The sequence below is a fragment of the Papaver somniferum genome, chromosome 5 (assembly GCF_003573695.1).
Source record: "Papaver somniferum cultivar HN1 chromosome 5, ASM357369v1, whole genome shotgun sequence".
NCBI classification, from domain to species: domain Eukaryota; kingdom Viridiplantae; phylum Streptophyta; class Magnoliopsida; order Ranunculales; family Papaveraceae; genus Papaver; species Papaver somniferum.
The window spans coordinates 207,221,553-207,240,070 of NC_039362.1; the positions used below are offsets into that span (position 1 = coordinate 207,221,553).

At 35.1% G+C, this 18,518-nt stretch overlaps 1 protein-coding gene and 1 long non-coding RNA gene across 8 annotated transcripts; one reads left to right on the plus strand and one right to left on the minus strand.

The window, feature by feature from the left end:
* Positions 1 to 2,866: 2,866 nt before the first annotated feature.
* LOC113284442 lies at positions 2,867 to 10,984 on the minus strand. 6 transcript variants are annotated; one of them, XR_003328141.1, is made up of 8 exons: positions 10,732 to 10,984; positions 10,521 to 10,600; positions 10,195 to 10,302; positions 9,314 to 9,353; positions 8,741 to 8,866; positions 7,776 to 7,863; positions 6,920 to 7,627; positions 2,867 to 2,968 (listed from the first exon to the last, which is right to left on the minus strand). It is a non-coding gene; the product is annotated as an uncharacterized LOC113284442 (long non-coding RNA). The 6 variants fall into 6 exon arrangements; XR_003328144.1 differs by lacking the exon at positions 2,867 to 2,968 and having other exon boundaries at positions 6,920 to 7,305; positions 7,400 to 7,627; XR_003328145.1 differs by lacking the exon at positions 2,867 to 2,968 and having other exon boundaries at positions 6,920 to 7,621.
* Positions 10,985 to 14,993: 4,009 nt separating this feature from the next.
* On the plus strand, positions 14,994 to 18,411 carry LOC113278489 (mitochondrial outer membrane protein porin 6-like). Of its 2 annotated transcripts, none has more exons than XM_026527310.1 (7): positions 14,994 to 15,141; positions 15,554 to 15,622; positions 15,764 to 15,831; positions 16,929 to 17,039; positions 17,200 to 17,286; positions 17,456 to 17,664; positions 17,903 to 18,411. In XM_026527310.1, exons 2-7 carry the CDS (start codon positions 15,580 to 15,582, stop codon positions 18,204 to 18,206), a joined length of 822 nt encoding a protein of 273 aa, XP_026383095.1. In that variant the 5' UTR covers positions 14,994 to 15,141; positions 15,554 to 15,579; the 3' UTR covers positions 18,207 to 18,411. The 2 variants fall into 2 exon arrangements, with proteins under 2 accessions (XP_026383095.1, XP_026383094.1); XM_026527309.1 differs by having other exon boundaries at positions 14,994 to 15,137.
* The last annotated feature ends 107 nt before the right edge of the window (positions 18,412 to 18,518 follow it).

The window sequence follows — 18,518 nt, forward strand, 5'->3', positions numbered from 1 at the left end:
ATAATGAAATCATATGAGGGGTGTAGTGTAGGATTTCCTGCAACTACATACGTGCTTCATCTAGAGGAGCGGAATTATAAGAATCTTGCTCGCATGACTGGTATGCATGTGGATAGTAATTTGGCTCACCATGGTATGATCCATATCCTTCAAAAGGATGGCGTTCCCAACCACTATTCACACTCTGGTCATAATAGGAATAATGTTCATACTGCTCAGTCGGATACTCATTGTATTGGCTATTATAATACCAGTTTGACATCCTAACTGCAAGGGAATTCTAAACAAACACAAAGAAGGCTGACTCGACCACAACAAGCCTAATTTATCTAGCAAACAAAAAGCATGATGGCTCCACATAGATTGTTTCTAGACCAGTTTCTAATCCTTCGAAAGGGAATTTGTTACAGTTTAAGCAAACCCCTCTGGAATCAACCCGAGTCAAAGTAAGTTGAATAGAGGCGAGGGAAGCTGCGTGGAGCTTTGATACCCAAGGACTCACCGCATTACAAGGCGGCGCATTCACGCACTTAACTCACAAAAACCATCATGAACTTTGAAGTATGCTTAAAATAGTAACCAATATTTTTCGAATGACTTTCCTATTAAGCTCGTTACCCTATCGGTCTCGTTCTAGTCAGTATTTTAAGCTTAGGTTTGCGTAGGTTACGTGTTCCTAAGACGGGAAAGAAGGAAACCGTGATGAAATCCGAGTCCTTATCTTGATTTGGCCAGGCCTTGCCCTTTACTAGAAAATTAAATCCGATTTCAGGTCCTCAACATATATGCATACAAAATCATCCAGTAAACCCGCTGACAGGGGATTCGCGTGTGTTTAGAATTCTTACTTCCCGTTCCAGACGGGGGATGAACCGTTGAAGTCGACTCGGGCCACAACTCCAATGTCGTGTACGAACCCGAGGGGCCGAGACGATATCGTAATCGTCTTCCTTCTCTGCATACAGTTTATATTTAAAACTACCTTTCCGTAGGGTTTAAAAAAATAAAGTCCCAAAGTTCAATGTCCGAAAATAAAAAAATGTCCAAAAATAAAAGATTATAAAAATAAAAACCTTAATTACAGTTTCTAAATAAAATAAAATAGAATATCTATATACAAAAATTTTCTTCTTCACTCCTTTTGGATTCCTCCTTTCTTTTCTTCTTTGGCTTCGCTTTTGTTTTCAGCACTTTCTCCCCTTTTCTTTAGCTCAGTTCCAAAACTGAAAGCAAACAAGAAATACCAAAAGGCGTAAAAAGGAACAAATAAAAAAAAAACTAAAAACAAAGTTATAAACAAATCCGCGTCGGCGGCGCCAAAAATTGATGGTATTTTTCAATGATGTTGTAGTAAGATGATTCGTTCACTCATATTTGTTGAGAATTTGTTTTAAGACTTAATAAAGAAAATAAGGAAAAATATATATACATAATTTTTCACAAGATGAAGAGACGCTGAGACGCGGGATTCCACTACTTTTCATATTGTTATGGTCCAGTCATTAACTCTAGACAATATAGCTCAAACAAAAGAAGTTGTGACTCTAGTTCTTTTCCAAAAATAGATTTCGTAAAATATTATTTGTAAGTTAAAAGCATGACGCATCTAAAGTATTTAGAACTAAGCATGCAGCATCTAATAAAATAACAAATAATTAATAGAAATTATAAAGCAATTTAATCTATGAAAAAAGTCAATAAAAGAATTAATTCATTTACCACAATCATGAAAAATTGCTTCCTCGTTGTCCCAGTGATGGGTCTAGCTCCCCATGGTGAAAACACACTCAAAGGAATTTTTCATTGCTCAAAAAGGTGTTTACAAGGAGAAAAGGTATAAACAGGGCCTTTGTAACAGTTATAATTGTTACAGATGCAACTGTTACAAAGAAACACTGTTACAAGAGGTGTTACTAACTGAAGATAAGCGTGACTAATGGACTGTTACAGAACAGTTTGAATATAAGACACTGAATACGACTGTTTTCTACAGTAAATGTTCTTCAGCTTTAGGGTTCTTGAGAACGACACTTCTAAAGTTTCGTCTGCAACTCTTCTCCTTCTTCTTCACCTGCTGCTGCTACTTCTCCTATGCAGCGTTGTTCTTAGCTCTAAACCTCTCCCAAACTCTCCATCCTTTTCTCTGAGTCCCGTAACACCTATATACACTCTCAGCACCTTCAAATGTTGCATTAAACAACAAAATCTTCTCTCATAACTCGGGAATATTTTGTTTCCCCCCTTTTTTATTTTCTTCATGATTTCGTGTCTGCAGCTGTCAATATGTAATCAATCACGCATCAAATGAATGTGTACACAAATCATAAAGTTCTAGACATGCTCAAGACGCACGCCAACCTTCCAAAAATAGAACAGAATAATCCTCAGAATCTGTTTTCACGAGAAAGCATGCATCTTCGCTGCTTCACTTCAACAACGGGTTCTGGATAAATTTAATTGAACCAAAGACCTAAACCAATCCTGTTAGGCTCATTCAAGTCTTCCCAATTAATTCCATCTATTGAGTCTGGCTAAATCATCACCAAAACTCGAGCCCTAAATCTTCCAGTTGACTGTGACCCTGTTTTGTCTAAACCAAAGATTAATCCCTGTTTTGTCGAAACTGATGAACATACATTCCATGTTTGACTGTGACACGTCATTCCCAATCATACTCTGACCAAAATCCCGATTAAATCTCATGCAAATCATATCCAGGAAGCTACGCAGGCGAGGAAACTATTTTCCCGCCAAAACCATGATTCAAATGTAGGGGACGACCTCCCCCTAACAAAGATGGGAGTGCGAGTAGAAGGTGACCCCCTGGGGTGCAAATAACCATGGGATACCCCTTATCAGTTAGGTGCCCTTATCCACACCGAGAGTCCGAATAGTAGGTGTTCTCCGGGGTTCCAAATAGCACGTTTTGAGAAACTTTTTCCACACAAGTGTATTTCTCGTAAAACACCTACACAAACATAAAAACACCATAATAAGTACAAAATCAAGCACTAACAATAGAGACACTGGGGACAATTCAGACACAAAAATGTATCTATCATCTACACGAAACGTGTGATATGACCTAGTATCAAGGGAGTTAAACGTGTTTGTTAGAAGTGGGAGTTAGTTCCTAAAATTTAGGAGTTTAATGTTATTGGATCAATTTATGGTTAGTGTTTATGTGTTTTGTACAGCCTATTTAAGGCATGTTTTATCTATGAAAAGTGTATCAGAGTTTTAGTAATGGAGAATGTTTAAGTATTTTGGTTTAAAAATTTTCTTTTCAATATTCAGTTTTTTCATAATCAAATTTTCTACATTTGGCATCAAGAGCTAGGTGATCCTCGGTAGATAGTGATTTTTTTTTTTTTTGCTTGTTTTTGTGGGTTAAGAAAAAATGTTTTGAGAAATTTTGTTGAAATGAAGTTTTGATTTGTTTTATGAGAAAAATGGTGTTTTAGAGTTTTCTTTATAAAAAAATAATTGTTTACTTGTTGAAGTAGAAAAATGATTTTTTTTTTGTTTTTGTGTATCTGAAAAACAAGGGTTTCCATTTAAAAAATGGTTTTGGGTTGGAAAACATGGGTTTCTAGCTGTGATAATGAAAAGTTGGAAAATACGGTTTCTGAAAATGATGATGATGATTGTGATGAAGATGCAAGTATGATTTGCATAATATGTTAGGATAGTTGAGATGATGCAGGATGTTGATTAACTAGCAATGATGATAATGAAGATTGTGATGACGATGATTTTATATTGATGTATGATGATGATGGTGATTGTGGCAAACAATTACAAATGTTGCTGATATATATGATGATGACGGTTTGCAGATGTATGAATTTAATGAATGATTCAATGGTAAAGACAACACGGAATTAAACGTGTTTGAATTAAGGGAAGGTGTTAGAATTAGTAATCCAAACATGGTTTAATGTTTAAGTATTTGTGTTATTTGTAAATTGATTTGGTCTACACGAAACGTGTGATATGACCTAGTATCAAGGGAGTTAAACGTGTTTGTTAGAAGTGGGAGTTAGTTCCTAAAATTTAGGAATTTAATGTTATTGGGTCAAATTGTGGTTAGTGTTTATGTGTTTTATATAACCTATTCAAGGAAGGTTTTATTTATGAAAAGTGTATCAGAGTTTTAGCAATGTAGATTTTTTTAAGAGTTTTGTGTTTATCTTTTCCACAAATATTATGTTCTTTAGATTTTATACATTTGGCATTGAGAGCCAGACGATCCTTTGGATATGGCAACTAACGGCACACTTCCGCAACCACACATTCCTATTTTCAAAGGTGGTAATTTCAAATTCTGGTATATTAAGTTGAGAACAATTTTTATTTCTCATGATTTATGGGAATTAGTAGAAAATAGTTATGATGAAGTGAATCCAGATGAAAGGGTCACTGCAACACAATGGAATGGGTATAGAGAAAAAATGAAGAAAAATGCAAAAGCTTTGTCATTCATACAAGAGGGTTTGGATGATTCAATTTTTCCAAATATTTCTAACTGCAAAACAACAAAAGAAGCATGGACTGTGTTGCAAGGAAAATATGAAGGTACTAATAAGGTGATTATTGTGAAACTGTAAACTCTTCGTCGTGAGTTTGAAACTTTTTCCATGGGAAACAATGAATCAGTGCAGAAATTTTTCGACAAAGTCACAAAAAACGTGAATACAATAAAAAACGGTGAAGAAATCTCTGATCAAAAAACTGTTGAAAAGGTATTACGTTCTCTTCCCTCAAAATTTGAGCATGTAGTAGATGCTATTGAAGAATCCAAAGATTTGTCAACTTATTCTCTGAATGAACTAATTGGATCTCTTCAAGCACATGAGCAAAGGCTGAATAGGTTATTGAAATTGGAATCATATGAAGAGAAAGCTCTTATGGCTAAAGAAAAAGGTAGAAAATTATTCTTCTCAGTCATGTTCAATACGTAAAAGGACAAACCATACTATTTGTTACTTTAAAGACAAAAATCCACTGCAATGCTACCACCATTGGACATACTGAAAAATATTGTAGTGACAAATCAAAAGAGGAGCATGCAAATTTCTGTGTAGGAGCATCCAATGATGAAGAAGAAGTAGTTTTATTATAGTAAAATGATAATGTTGATGAAGATGATTATATGATGATGATGATGATGATGATGATGATGATGAGAAGATGATGTATATTTGAATTATCGGAGGATGTTAGAATTATGATTCAAATATAAAATTTGGTTAGATTATGTTTTGATTTGGTTTTGACTATTTATATCTTTAATAATATTTGTTGGTTAATTGTCCTACTCTTTAGGAGTTTATTCTTATTAATCTGCTTAATTTGTTTCTTTTTAGTTCCTAAAGATTAGGAGATTGATGTTACGGTTAGTTTAAGAGTTACATTTAAATTTTAGGGTTTTCAATCATGTAAGCCTATAAAAGGCTGGTTCCTATAAGTGAAATAATATGAAGAACATTTAAGAGTTTTATTTTCACAAGTTTCTTCCTAAACTTTATGTTATGTTCTTAAAAATACTACAAAAATCAGGGTAAGGGCCAGTAAAATTCCCCTGGTGAGAGTTCAACTTAACCTTGTGCTAACTAGTCACAAGTCTTGGAACCTTATTCATAAAAATCCTGTTGGATAAGGAATTGGTGTGTAAAAGGTGTATTATTTGTTTCAAATGGTGCTTTGCGTGATGAGCTATAATCTTTTTCATATTGCAACCTTTACGTATTTTCTACTAGTGAATGGCCCGGGCCGTTGAACATAGAGATCTATGATGAAGTTTGATTTCAACAGTCTAGCTAACTTGTTTGATTGAGGAAGTTTATAAGAGCACGCGGGTTTTTAGTTACATATACTTTGAGTAAGTTTGTGCACCCATAAACCATAAGCTCATCTAGATTAGGAGAGAATTGACATGAAGGTTATTGATATTTTTTAATTGAATAGTGGAGCTTTTGGGTGCTCGTGGATTATAGGATGGTCTCGTGCATTATGGAGTGAGACCTAGAGTTATATGTTATATCGCGTTCAATTCCTCAAATATTATACCTCATTTTATAGGGTAAAGTATATTATATCCATAAATTATAAAATAACTCCTCGTCGTATAGGGTGAAGTTTTTCTTTTTCCCTGAACCATATGGTGAATTGTCTATATCTGGGCAGGTGTATGTGTATTGATGAATTATTTGACCATTCCATGTATTAGAGGGGAATAGTCTACGGCTAAGGCCCAACCTCTTCGGATAGATTATTATATCCAAGTTTTTACCTAGGCCAACGACGCAAGGGTAAAGCAGGTAGGTTAGCCGGACCCAGGTGTCTGGTTAATCAGGTAATAGTATCCGGGGGACCGTATGATCCAGCCACACCAGAGTTTAGTTAGTCAGGTCATCGTGGTCTTTAGTTAGCTGGAGCCTAACAGTTTCACACAAAATTCACCAAATTCAGAGAATTCAAATGTAAAACATAATTCCAAACTCTAACAATTTTACACAAAATTCGACCACATAGTTTCCAGTGTTAACGACCCTGGTAAATTTATCAAAAAAAAGAAAAATTTCAAGAAAAAGCAAGGAAAAGATTTCAAGCTTCCAAAGGCACTTGCATTAGATTTCTCAATTATACTCTTAATTTGTAGGCAAATTCGTTTGGAGGTTTCTTTTGATACAGAGCGTCAAATGTTCTTTCAACTCACCCCAGAACTATTTTTCAATGAGTTTCTATGTGCTCATTAACCCTGAATTATGATTTAATAAATGGATTAACATAATTTAATATTTGGGGGGAAAAATCAGCAAATCCAATCACCTATAGGGAGAAACCTTAAACGTAAGAAAACAAACCATCATTATGTTACTCAATGGAGTTGAATTTTCCTGGTGATGGGACTAACTTGATTAATAGAAATTCATTACTCTTGAAGCAAATGTAGTTGTCACTATGATTATGACATTCTTCCCAATTCGTTCTTAATACACCTTGATTAGGCGCCGGCTAGCACCCTAAAATGGTAGTTAGACAAATCGATAATGAAAATTGCAATCAAGAACTACAATACCGAGCCCAAGAAAGCTAAACTGTCTTCCTGTGGAAAAAGTCAACCAAAATCTTTAGTTGCAACTTCTAAGCATGCATCTTATGTTACTTTAGTTGAAAAATCATGGAGATGAAAGCAGAGAGATTTATAACATGCATTCTAGTACTGGTATCTTTGTGATCTTTTCAACTGGTGGCTGTGAATCCTATGGTTTTCATAACTAAATGACTGAAACCAACAACCTGCAAGTCAAATATAAGATGGAACCAAATTGTAAATAACCTTGCATTACATGCATTCCAGAACTTGTATCGTTTACTTAAATTACTGTGCCACCTGTGACAGCAGTTCTTATGTGCGGCTTCGGCACATGCACAGTAGTTTTAGCTATTTTGGTTAAACGTGAAAACATCTGTGGTAGTTTTTTCCTGAGAGTTGTCAAAGAAAACATTATGCCTAAACACTCATGGTGACATTCGCAGGAAACACACGAAAAAAGTGAAGTTAACTCATCTGGCTCATGCAAGCTCGCCCAGGAGCTCATCACGGCTAACCAACCTGCAACTGGTTATATACCACCAACATTAACTACATTAGTCAATTCATCGGCTAATCATCTGTAACTAAAATTTAAGCTCTACAATTCTGCTCGGGAGAAAAGTAGATTAGGTCGAGTTGACGATTCATTATAACCAACAATAATAGCAATCACCTGAAAATTGGTGGCGCATTGCAAACTCATTTTAACTGTCCTGGAGTAAGGCTTGGGGTGAAAGTACAGGGTATAAAGAAATTATCTTCTGCAAGAGATTAACGGCTGTGAATCAGTCAAAACTTGTACAAACCAACTAAAATCCTACCATGAAAATGGTCACCAAACATAAACATAACTGCACATTCCTTCGTGATTCTGTCATTTACTAAATCTGATAGTCTCAAAAGATCTAGTTCAAATGAAAATATTCAACAATAGCGATTTTCCTAATCAGTGATAAACATATGTTTATATATATATATATATATATATATATAAACTTATGAATAGTTTGAGACCTTACTCCTAAGCGTCAATAAGCAAAAACAGCAACATTCCTTGATCTACTTATGAAGGTACCCGGTGAAAACTCTAATTTTGCATCAATAGTTAAGGCCTTGTCCACACTCAAAGAGTTTATGCATTTGCTCAATGTTATTCACGATATCTTTTTATGCACTTACTCAATGTTATTCAAGATATCTTCACGTAGTCAAGCAGTCTATTGAGGGAGGCTGCGTGGAGTAGTTAGACAACCTATTAAGAAGCTACTTTTTGATGATGGTAGCATTGGTAGCATACAAATAACTACATCTGGAAACATATCTTCCAAGCATATAAAACAAAAATACAAAATAATAAAAGAGATAGTTAGGTAGCAAAACTGGTTTATGAGTCTTAATTCTGACCTACTTGTACATTAGGTTTATGTTAGTCTAAGCCATGCATTAGGATTTAAGTAGAACCGAGTATCCCTTCATTAGGCTTTAAGAAGAACTGAATACCCCAATGAAAAAGGTTATAATAATTTTATGTTCCTCCAAGCGGTGTATTACACTTCAAGAAGTACCGAATCACCACATCTGAAGTATTGAACCTTAAGAAAAGTTTACTGTGAGTAGAGGGAGAGATAGAGAAAGTACTTAGGTACACAAGCCATATAGGCTGAGCTTGGCTATGAGAATTTTCAGAGTTTTCTACTCATGTTGAACACCCAATGAGTACACCTCCATCAAGTAAATTTCAATTGCATGGTAACTTGTAACAGTCTGGAGAGCATTGAAAACTAGAGAGCTTAGTTCCAACAGAAACGGATAGAAAATATTAACATTCCTGAACTACAATGTAAATATGTCAGCACACCACTGCTAAATGAAACAACCGAGATTACATGAATGAGATTAAAAGGCTACCCAGAAGGAAAGGGACCTGAATATGGTTAGGGAAACATGCACATTTCCCAGGCCTTAATCATAAAAACATTGGTAAAAATATAGCAGTAGTTATGGGGTTAGACGAAATGTAATATGTGGAAGATATCGTGCACCTTTTACATACATGATCATCAATGAATGCAAAATAAAAGTGTCAGTACAAAAGAAAACCTTAAAGAACACATTTTAAAGCACCTAATATATGATCGAGTTCAGATCTTATTCAAGATATATAAAATTCCATAGCAACATACACACACAAAGAGAGACAAAAAGACTTACTTGAGAGCAAGCTGACTGTGTTGAAGACGGTACTTGAACACTGCAAGAGAGAGAGACTTACAATTACATGTTTAAAATGATATCCAAATATTCAACAACGTTAATTCTGAGAATTACCGTTATACCTCAACTTATATATACACATTACACAGAAACAACGTTTTGTATGATATCACTTTCCTGAACTAATAAACAAGGGTGCATAGAAATTTAAAATTCGATATCATGTTAATTTCAAACCACAGGTAAACATATGCCAAAATAAATAGCTGATTAGACCAAATGGAAAAAATGGAGTTCATGACTTAATCCGAGATATCAAAAACATAACACCCACTGTGAGAGGAGGGTATAATAGATAATAGAGATTCCACTGATTCCCAACTAGAACTGTATTACCACTGAAACCACCAGTGCTAGGGGATTCAAGTGCTAACGAACCTCTTAATTCTAAAAGAAGCTTTTTATAGCTTCTTAAAGGATAACCCTACCTGTTAGGTATCTGAAGTGGCCAGCATTTGGAACACTATTAAATAGCTTTTGAATATGTATACATTATTTGGTCTGAATGCAATCATCATGCCTTGCCTTCCACTGTTAAATAGCTCAAAAATCTTCTCTATCATGGAAACATCGCAACACTAACTATATAATGCAGATAGAGTGCACATGATTGAATATTCAAATTGAAGTATCACCCTTTTTGTATTTGGATGGACACTTCCATAATCTCTCTTGTGTTTTGCAAGCATCCAATAATTAAAGGGTATAATTCTTCAATAATTGTTCATTGAAGAATTACTAAATTAGAAATAATTCTTGATAGTTTAATCTTGATGTTTGATATAAAAAAAAAAGTTGGTGAAATTATCTTGCAGTACCTTTTTTGCCTAGATTCATTACTGCTGCCTGAGTCCCTTTACTCGAACCCCCAAGCCTGCTCCCGGCTATTGTTAGAGAAACATAAAGGCCATCCGACCACCCAGTAACTACACCACAGAAGTGGTGGAATAAGTAAGAACTTTAAAACAACATATATATATGCAAACATGCATCAACAGTATCATGCTCACGCAAGAGCGGAATCATTACTCGATTACCCAGATTCAAAAACATAAATCCGATGACTATGAATAAAACCCAGATTAAGAAACACAAAATTAGAACAACCAAAGACGGTATTTCAGTGTTCATCTAGATGATTTACCTGAGATGGATGCCGGTTCTTTTCTCAAAAATCATCTAATATTTGCAAAAGACGGTATTTCCAATATGTCCAGCAAAAATCTGCAAAAAATATATCAAAATTTCCAGAAAAATCAATTGAACAAAACAACTAAATCAAAGAAAAATTTAACAAAACCTAACAAATTGAAAACGCTCAAAATCAAATCATGGTCAGAAAAGAAATTGAAAACCTTTGAAAGATAACCTCTTTCCACTTTTGACTTTTGAGGTTTATGTAATGGGAGCTTCAGGGATTGATTAGCAGACTTAATGGAATTGTTAATGGGGATCTTTTTTATTTGTAACGTATGACGGGAAACTGATTAGAAGAAACTATGGTGCTGGTAATGGGATCTTTGATTGTGTAACGCTTGAAAATTGAAGGGAGAAGGAGTTAAAACTGTAAATATGCGGGGAGGAATGAGTCATAATTGTTTTGTAACGGAAGAGGGGAATAAGTGAAACAGTGATCTGGGACGTCGGATTAAGGCTTAAAAGGTGGGTTCATTTTGAGCCATGATTTATCTATTGCATTTTCAGACGAATGAGAGCCATCGATCGCTGGAAAAGGCCCATGCAGAGTCGTCAGATTTACAAAAACACATTTGCTTTTGTACGATAGATGATATTATTATCTACAAGATTGCTAAAATTTCATGTTGAGCCAGGTTCCTGAAAAATCAAGCATTCAATGATATTTTCTTTATATGAGTATTAAGATCATGTGCTCTAAACTTCGTTTATAGAAAAAGGTAGAAAATTGTAGTACTGAAAAATATTTTGCGCCCTCAAACGATTTATTTCTCTGAAAAAAATCCTTGTTTTAAAACAGTTAGGAACGTTGGTTTACGTACTCTAGGTAACTACCTGTTTTTAGAGTTTTCATATAAAAACCATACTTTCTAGGAAATTAAGGTCATGAACCGACTATGTCCCAGAGATTACCTTTTACAAACTTGTTCATATACCCTAACTTGTGTTGAGAAATTCTCATCCAAGGAGTTCCGCAACCAAGCATGTCTTCTATGTTACAAATCCTTGAAAGCATGGAAGAAGCTATTTGTTCCGGTGTTGAGACAAGAGGAAAGAAGAGAATTCTGGTTGATGACGAAGTGGTTGAATCATCTGAAGATCTTCCTGGTGTGAATTGTTATTTCACCTATGATCATCAAGATGTTGAACGTAAAGAGATGATTTTACTAACGTTGTTTGTAATTTTCTTAAACAATTCGAGGAAGAAAATTTGGAACTTGTTGAAATGCTAAAAGGTCTAGACATGTTACGAAACTGAGTTGAAAAAGGTTTCTGCTGACCTTGTTCTCATGAAATCTCATGTTCAAGATTATCTCAATGAGGATATTTTCTCTGAAGAGTTCGTGGATACAGTTGATGACAAATTCAAAGGTCTCAATACCAATGAAGAATCTGGAAAAGTATAGCTTATTCTGTTTTATTTTAAATACTAGGAAACTTCTTGTGAAAATTTATTCTTGTGTTCGAAAAGGATAACTAGGGTTTGGTATATCATATATTGTGAGTACACAAACTATTTCCAACGATTTTTATCTTGCATATTTTTGGATTTATTTATTTAAATTCTAAAGCTTTTATGAAATCATTATTGGTTTAAAATATTGCAAAGTCTTATGAAATATATGTGTCCTTTAGTTTTGTAAATTGAACTGATATCTCATATATGCTCAAAAGTTAAATCTATTAAGTTTTTATAAACTGAAAAATAGAACAAGCTTTGTGAGAGATTTTCACAGTATTGATCTATTCGTGATCACACTTTTGTGAAATTACTGCACTAACCACTCCGTAAGAATTTCTTATGTTGAGTCATACCGATTAGGATTGTCTCTTTGTTCATAACTGGCGTTGAGATTAGTCTATGTCGATGTTTAGGATGTGATTTGTTAATGTCTGACAGAATCTTTCTTTTTCATTAAGGTCAATCATGGTGTTCTCTTGGGAATGACATCAAATGGACAAGATTTCTTAAATGAACTTGTGTTTAATTACAATATCTCTGTGGGGAGAGTGGATGTGAAGTTTACAGGGGATGCTTGTATCGTAAATTTTCTAGATGAGCGCTAAGTATTCTATACTTTGTGATATCATTTAAATAAAATTTTGTTTATAAATCCTTTAAGTATTGAAGTACCTTTTGTTTGAATTCATTACGATCTCATAGTTTTCGTACCTTTTCCAATTTCTATTGAAAAAAATGGGGAAGATTAATTAGTAGTTTCGAACTACATACATATGGTTTAAAGATCATTATGTAAGGGGGAGTGAATTAACATCTACAGGTTTCACCTATTATGCCAAAGATGTAAGTATTGACTAAGGGGGAGAAACATATCACTGTAGTATTACTTCAAAGTTGTGATACGATTGAACTTTGGAGAAGATAATAATATTGTGTTTCTGTATAACGACGATTGAAAATCTCTTTTCAAAGTTGTTATTGCTACGGATCTTCAATAAAAACGATGTTGAGTTGAACACGTTCAGAATCATTGCAACCTGAAGTAACGAAGAATTCAAAGAGTTGAAGAACCAAGGAAATCAAGCATGATGAATTCTGGAGTTTTGAAGCCTTATTTTGTTATCCATATGTATTGATAGTTTTGTCACTAAAATTGACAAAGAGGGAGATTGTTAGAGCATTGCTTGGTCGAACTCACAAGTGTTGTTATCTCAAGCTTGTTTTCAGATTTAGTTGTCAAAAATATATCTTGATTTCTAGTCTATATTTAGTCAAGTCTCAGATTAAGATAGAAGTGTATAGTTGAGATTCGGATATCACTGCGTTCTACCGTTTGAAGGTGAAGACCAACAGGAGCTCTGGAGAACTTCTTCAAAAAAGGTAAGTGAAGACTGAACCACTTATTTCTCAAGTTTTCACCTTTCTATATCTATGAGACATTATTGCATGACTAAATTAGACAACACATGCATAACAAAAATTTTGAGTCAAGTTTATCTTGAATATCATTCTCGAAATATGCGAAGCTTAAGAACAATTGTTCATACTTGATGAATTTTGTTAAGAACAATTTATTGCTCATGACCTAAATTATGATTCAAGATTTAATCATTTGAAAATAATCTGGAATAGTGATATGTGTCATTGATGTTTTTCGGGAATGTTTCATATTGATTATTATAGAGATATAGAACTACTGTTAATATGGATAAAGGACAATATGCATATCAGTTCACATATTGCGAAAACTGTTATAAGTCCGGAGCCGCAGAACATGTACCCAGTACACGTACCGGCGTAGATATAGTTTGGCAGTGATTTTTTTTACGCATACCATAAAAAGTCTGTGACTCGTGAACTAGGAAAGGTACGCATACCTAGTATGCAAACCTGAAAAGATCTGTTGTTTTCAAAACAGGAAAGGTACGCATACCTAGTACATATACCATAAATGATCTGTGAGTTCCTGAACTAGTTTTTTGTCTAAAGGGTACACATACCCGGTACACGTACTATGACAAGAATATTCACGAACACGTACAATCCACATACCCGGTACATTACCCTGTCGTATATTTTCAGATGCATCAGAATTATTTCTATTAATAATCGGTATTTGAATAACTCTCTAAAAACACATATAGCCATGATTGATCACATTTGTGATTTAAGAAAAGTCTTAAAGTGTTATACGAAAATGGTTAAGCTTATTGTTCCATTGGCTAGTTTCGACTAACCATTTATGAACAAACATTACACGGTTCGTAACTGGGGTTGAACTGTGGATTTTTGGTTGAGATAATTTATGGTGGGTTTGTTTGCAGAATTCACGATTTCCAGGATTTATAATCCCATAGGATTACAAATTCTGGTATTCATGTAAATCCCTCGTGTGTTTGATAGCTCATTTAAAAATTCCTAGGATTCATAGAATTATCTTGTTTTAAAGTCCATATACTGTTTGGTATTACCCTTAGAATCCTAAAATGGTATATATATATGAGATTTATAGTTAAAAAAAGTGGGTCCATAAATCCCTTGATAAGTTTCCCAGCAAATCTTAGGGGGGAGGGGTCGGACTCCATACGGAGGATTTGCTGGAAAACTGAATCCCGTGGGATACGTGATTCTAGGGATTTGGACAACCAAACATAACAAAGAAAACGTATTTCCACCAAATCCCATGAACCCATAAATCTCACCTTTAAAATTCCACATCCAAACCCACCATTAAAAAAATCCGTGAGACAGTAGTTCTCACTTCTCCTTGTCATGTGGGGCGAAGGCTCGACTAGCTGAGATAATGGCATTTTACATCATGCCTTAGACCACCGTGCTTCAGTGGTGGCATGGTGGTACCAATGCAACACCGGTCCGATCACCGGACTTTCAAAATGACATAAATAGCCCTTGGCAGTACTGTAATTCATATTCTAAGCTAGCCCCACTTAAGTCCATCCGGTCATAATTTTGATTTCTTCTCGAAGTCACCTCCTCTGCTTCTTTGTCTGCCGCAATCCGCCTGCTTAAGTTAGCAGCTTCAAGGTTTAAGCTGCTAAATCAATCCTCTTCTTTCAGAGATCAATCGTCTTAATCCTCTCTGTAAGTAAGTTAAATATTCGGGGGTTTAATCCTTTTCTCTTATCAGTTCATTCAATTTTATTACATATCTTTTAGAGTTTGTACTGTCGTTAGTTCTACTGTATAGAAGCGAAAAGATTCCTACTTTCATCAAAATTGTTCTTTGATTTTCTATGAATTAAACTGGGGTTCTTTAGAATTTGATTTTTATTATTGGGTTTGGGGTTTGATTGATTGGACCTTTAGACTGAAAAAAACAGCTCAAATCAAGATAACAACTTTAATGTCAAAACATGGTTTTATTGGGGTATTAAGGGAATGCTGTCCAAAGTTGTATTTTGTAAATGTGAATGTCTACATTCTGGGTTCTGTTTATAGTGTGATTTAAATTCTGAGTATGGAGATGAAAGTCTTGTACTTATGTATGGTTTGTACAGATTTGTTGAACACACAACTCTTAAAGATGGGGCCAGCACCATTTTCAGATATCGGTAAAAGAGCGAAAGGTATGTTGCTTTTTTTTGTCATGCTTCTGTGAATTAGTGTAACATGAATGAAGCGGGAATGATTTTATCTCATAGGTGTTTCCGGAATTGGTAAAATTTATGAATCATTTGTTGTTGAGAACTTGTATTGCTCTAATGCAGATCTTTTAACCAGAGATTACAATTTCGATCAGAAGTTTACTCTAACAATGTCGAGCAATAATGGGATGGTAAGTGCAGCATTTTTTTACTATTTAGGAATCGTTATTGTAGTTAATTATGTTCCTTTTCCCTTTACCAGCGTTCAGCACTTGCTGTTAACTATTTTGCTGCTTGTACTGTTTTACTTTATCCACCATGTGAGCTAGGACTCTCGTACTGTTTTACTTTATCCACCATGTGAGCTAGTACTACAGTTGTCAAGTATGATAAATTGTTCGCAGTTATACTTCGGATTTTGTTCATTCATAATTTACATAATAAAATGATTTTTAGATGTAGATGGCTTTAAATATAGTATATGCTTGGAATGGGCTATAAAAATGGTTGATGATTCGGTGTCACAGTTCACGTTTCCTAATTGCATCATATTCTTGGACTACTATATAGAATCGTACACTGTATCTAATGTTGTTCTGTGCTCTAGGCGAGGTGAGGCAATGTGCCAGGGACCTTGCCCAGAAACATTACCTCCCATATATATATTAGTAAGTGCCAATTGTGTTCTGTAGTAGGGTCAACATGCTTCTTGACATATAAACATCTTTCGATTTTTTCTACGGCTTACATAGTTACATGTACTAGTGACATAGTTGGTACTAGATGCCTGTCTTAGTAGATGGTGACCCATCACCTAAACTTATGTAGGTTTCAAATTGCATGAGTGTTTTTATGTTCGCCTATGCCTTGTAGTAGATCAGCATTCCGTTCGCTGGGATACATGGTATCTTTATGTGGAGGAGGATTATATAATATGATCATGCCTGGACCTGTTGGGATAATCCTGAATCAACTTATATCATATCCATTTTATTCAAAATTAGGTTTTGCCTGTGTCTTGAAATCATAAATTGCGTTGTACCAACCCCTTGAAGTTTTAAAGCAATTGAAGAGAAAAATAATGAATTTCATCCTAGATTCCTGATATTAACTGCTCAATGCACAAGCACCCTTTCACGGTTTGAAGCACTATTCTGTATATAAATACTTTTTTAGAAAGAAAACACATGCTTCTTAGATCTTTTGCTGACATTTTACTCCTCAAAAAATGCTATCTTTACTGAGGTATATTTTTCCACCTTCTAAGTATAGTCATTTTCTGTTGCAGGGGTTAACAGCTAATGGTTTGAAGAAAGATCAGTTTTTTGTGGGTGATATAAGTACGCAATACAAGACCGGTGGTACTACGGTGGATGTAAAAGTTGACACAGGCTCTAGTGTAAGGCCCTGCAACCTTCCATTACCAGAACCAACCTTCCTTTGTCCTTTTCACATTCATGAATGTCCACGCTAGAGAATATTGTGGTTCATTCTGCAGTGATTTCCGGGTGGCCACATTTTTCATAGAGTACGACATTTACGTAGTTTGTTTGCTGCAGATCTCAACAACAGTGACCCTGAATGAGGTTCTTCCATGTACCAAAGTAGCACTGAACTTCAAAATACCCGATCAAAAATCTGGCAAGGTAAGTAGTTTGATGACTAATACCCACATAACTATTGTATGCCTTCACGTGCTATTAACTATGATTCCCACTCTTTCTATCTCTCTATCTGATTTCTAGAACTACGGAGAGTAGTGTATCATAACAATAATTTTGACTACTTGGTTCTTTTCGTCGTTTGGTACCTCAGCTAGATATGCAGTACCTTCACCCTCACGCAGCTATCAATTCTAGTATTGGTTTGACATCCAGCCCACAACTGGAACTAGCAGCAACTCTCGGAAATAAGGATATCTGTATTGGTGCTGAAGTTGGGTTTGATTCTACAACCGCCACATTAACCAAGTACAATGCCGCAGTTGGTTTGAACACCCCTGATTTCTCTGCTGGTCTCGTCCTGTATGTAATCTGTACTCTTAAACCATTACTATTGTTATTCTTGTTATGTTTTTTCCTCAGTTATTTTGTTGTAGTTCTCGTATCTTCACAAGTTACAACTCGTTGCCCAAATGTTGATAGTAGATTTTATTGGGTTGCTCGAGTCATTGGAAGTGACTTCTAATTTGTAGAGTTATACGAGTCTTGCTGTCCAATAGTCCTTGAACTCGAGTCTTACTTCACTTCTGTTAAAATGCAGGGCGGACAAAGGAGAAGCATTGAGGGCATCTTATATTCATTCAGTTAATCCCGTCATTGGTGCTACAATTGCTGCCGAAATGACTCACAGGTTTTCCACCTACAAAAACAGTTTTACCATTGGAAGCTCCTATCCTCTTGATCCTTCTACGGTGATCAAGACACGCTACTGTGACAACGGAAAAATCTCAATGCTCTGCCAGCACGAATGGAAGCCGAAGTCTTTGGTTACAGCCTCAGCAGAGTACGACCGCAATAACATGGATCCAACCAAATTCGGTCTTGCTCTTACCCTCAAGCCTTAGAAATTTATTTTCTGATTCTTATCACTTTTTTTCTCTTAAAATACATCGATAGACTATTTGTTATAGTTTCTGAATCAAAAGTAGGTAAAAGAAGTAGATGACTGACATGAACATGTTCTGTTATGATTTTTTCGAGTCCCACTTATGGGTGATGATAAGTCCTACTGGCGACTAATTTTGACTATAATTCATTTGCTTTGTCCAAGTCTTGATATATGCTCTGATTATAGTACGGATTATCCCCGATTGTAGAAATTGACCAGCAATAAGGGCCGAGGTGTTTTTCAGGATCTACTTTGCCATATATCTACC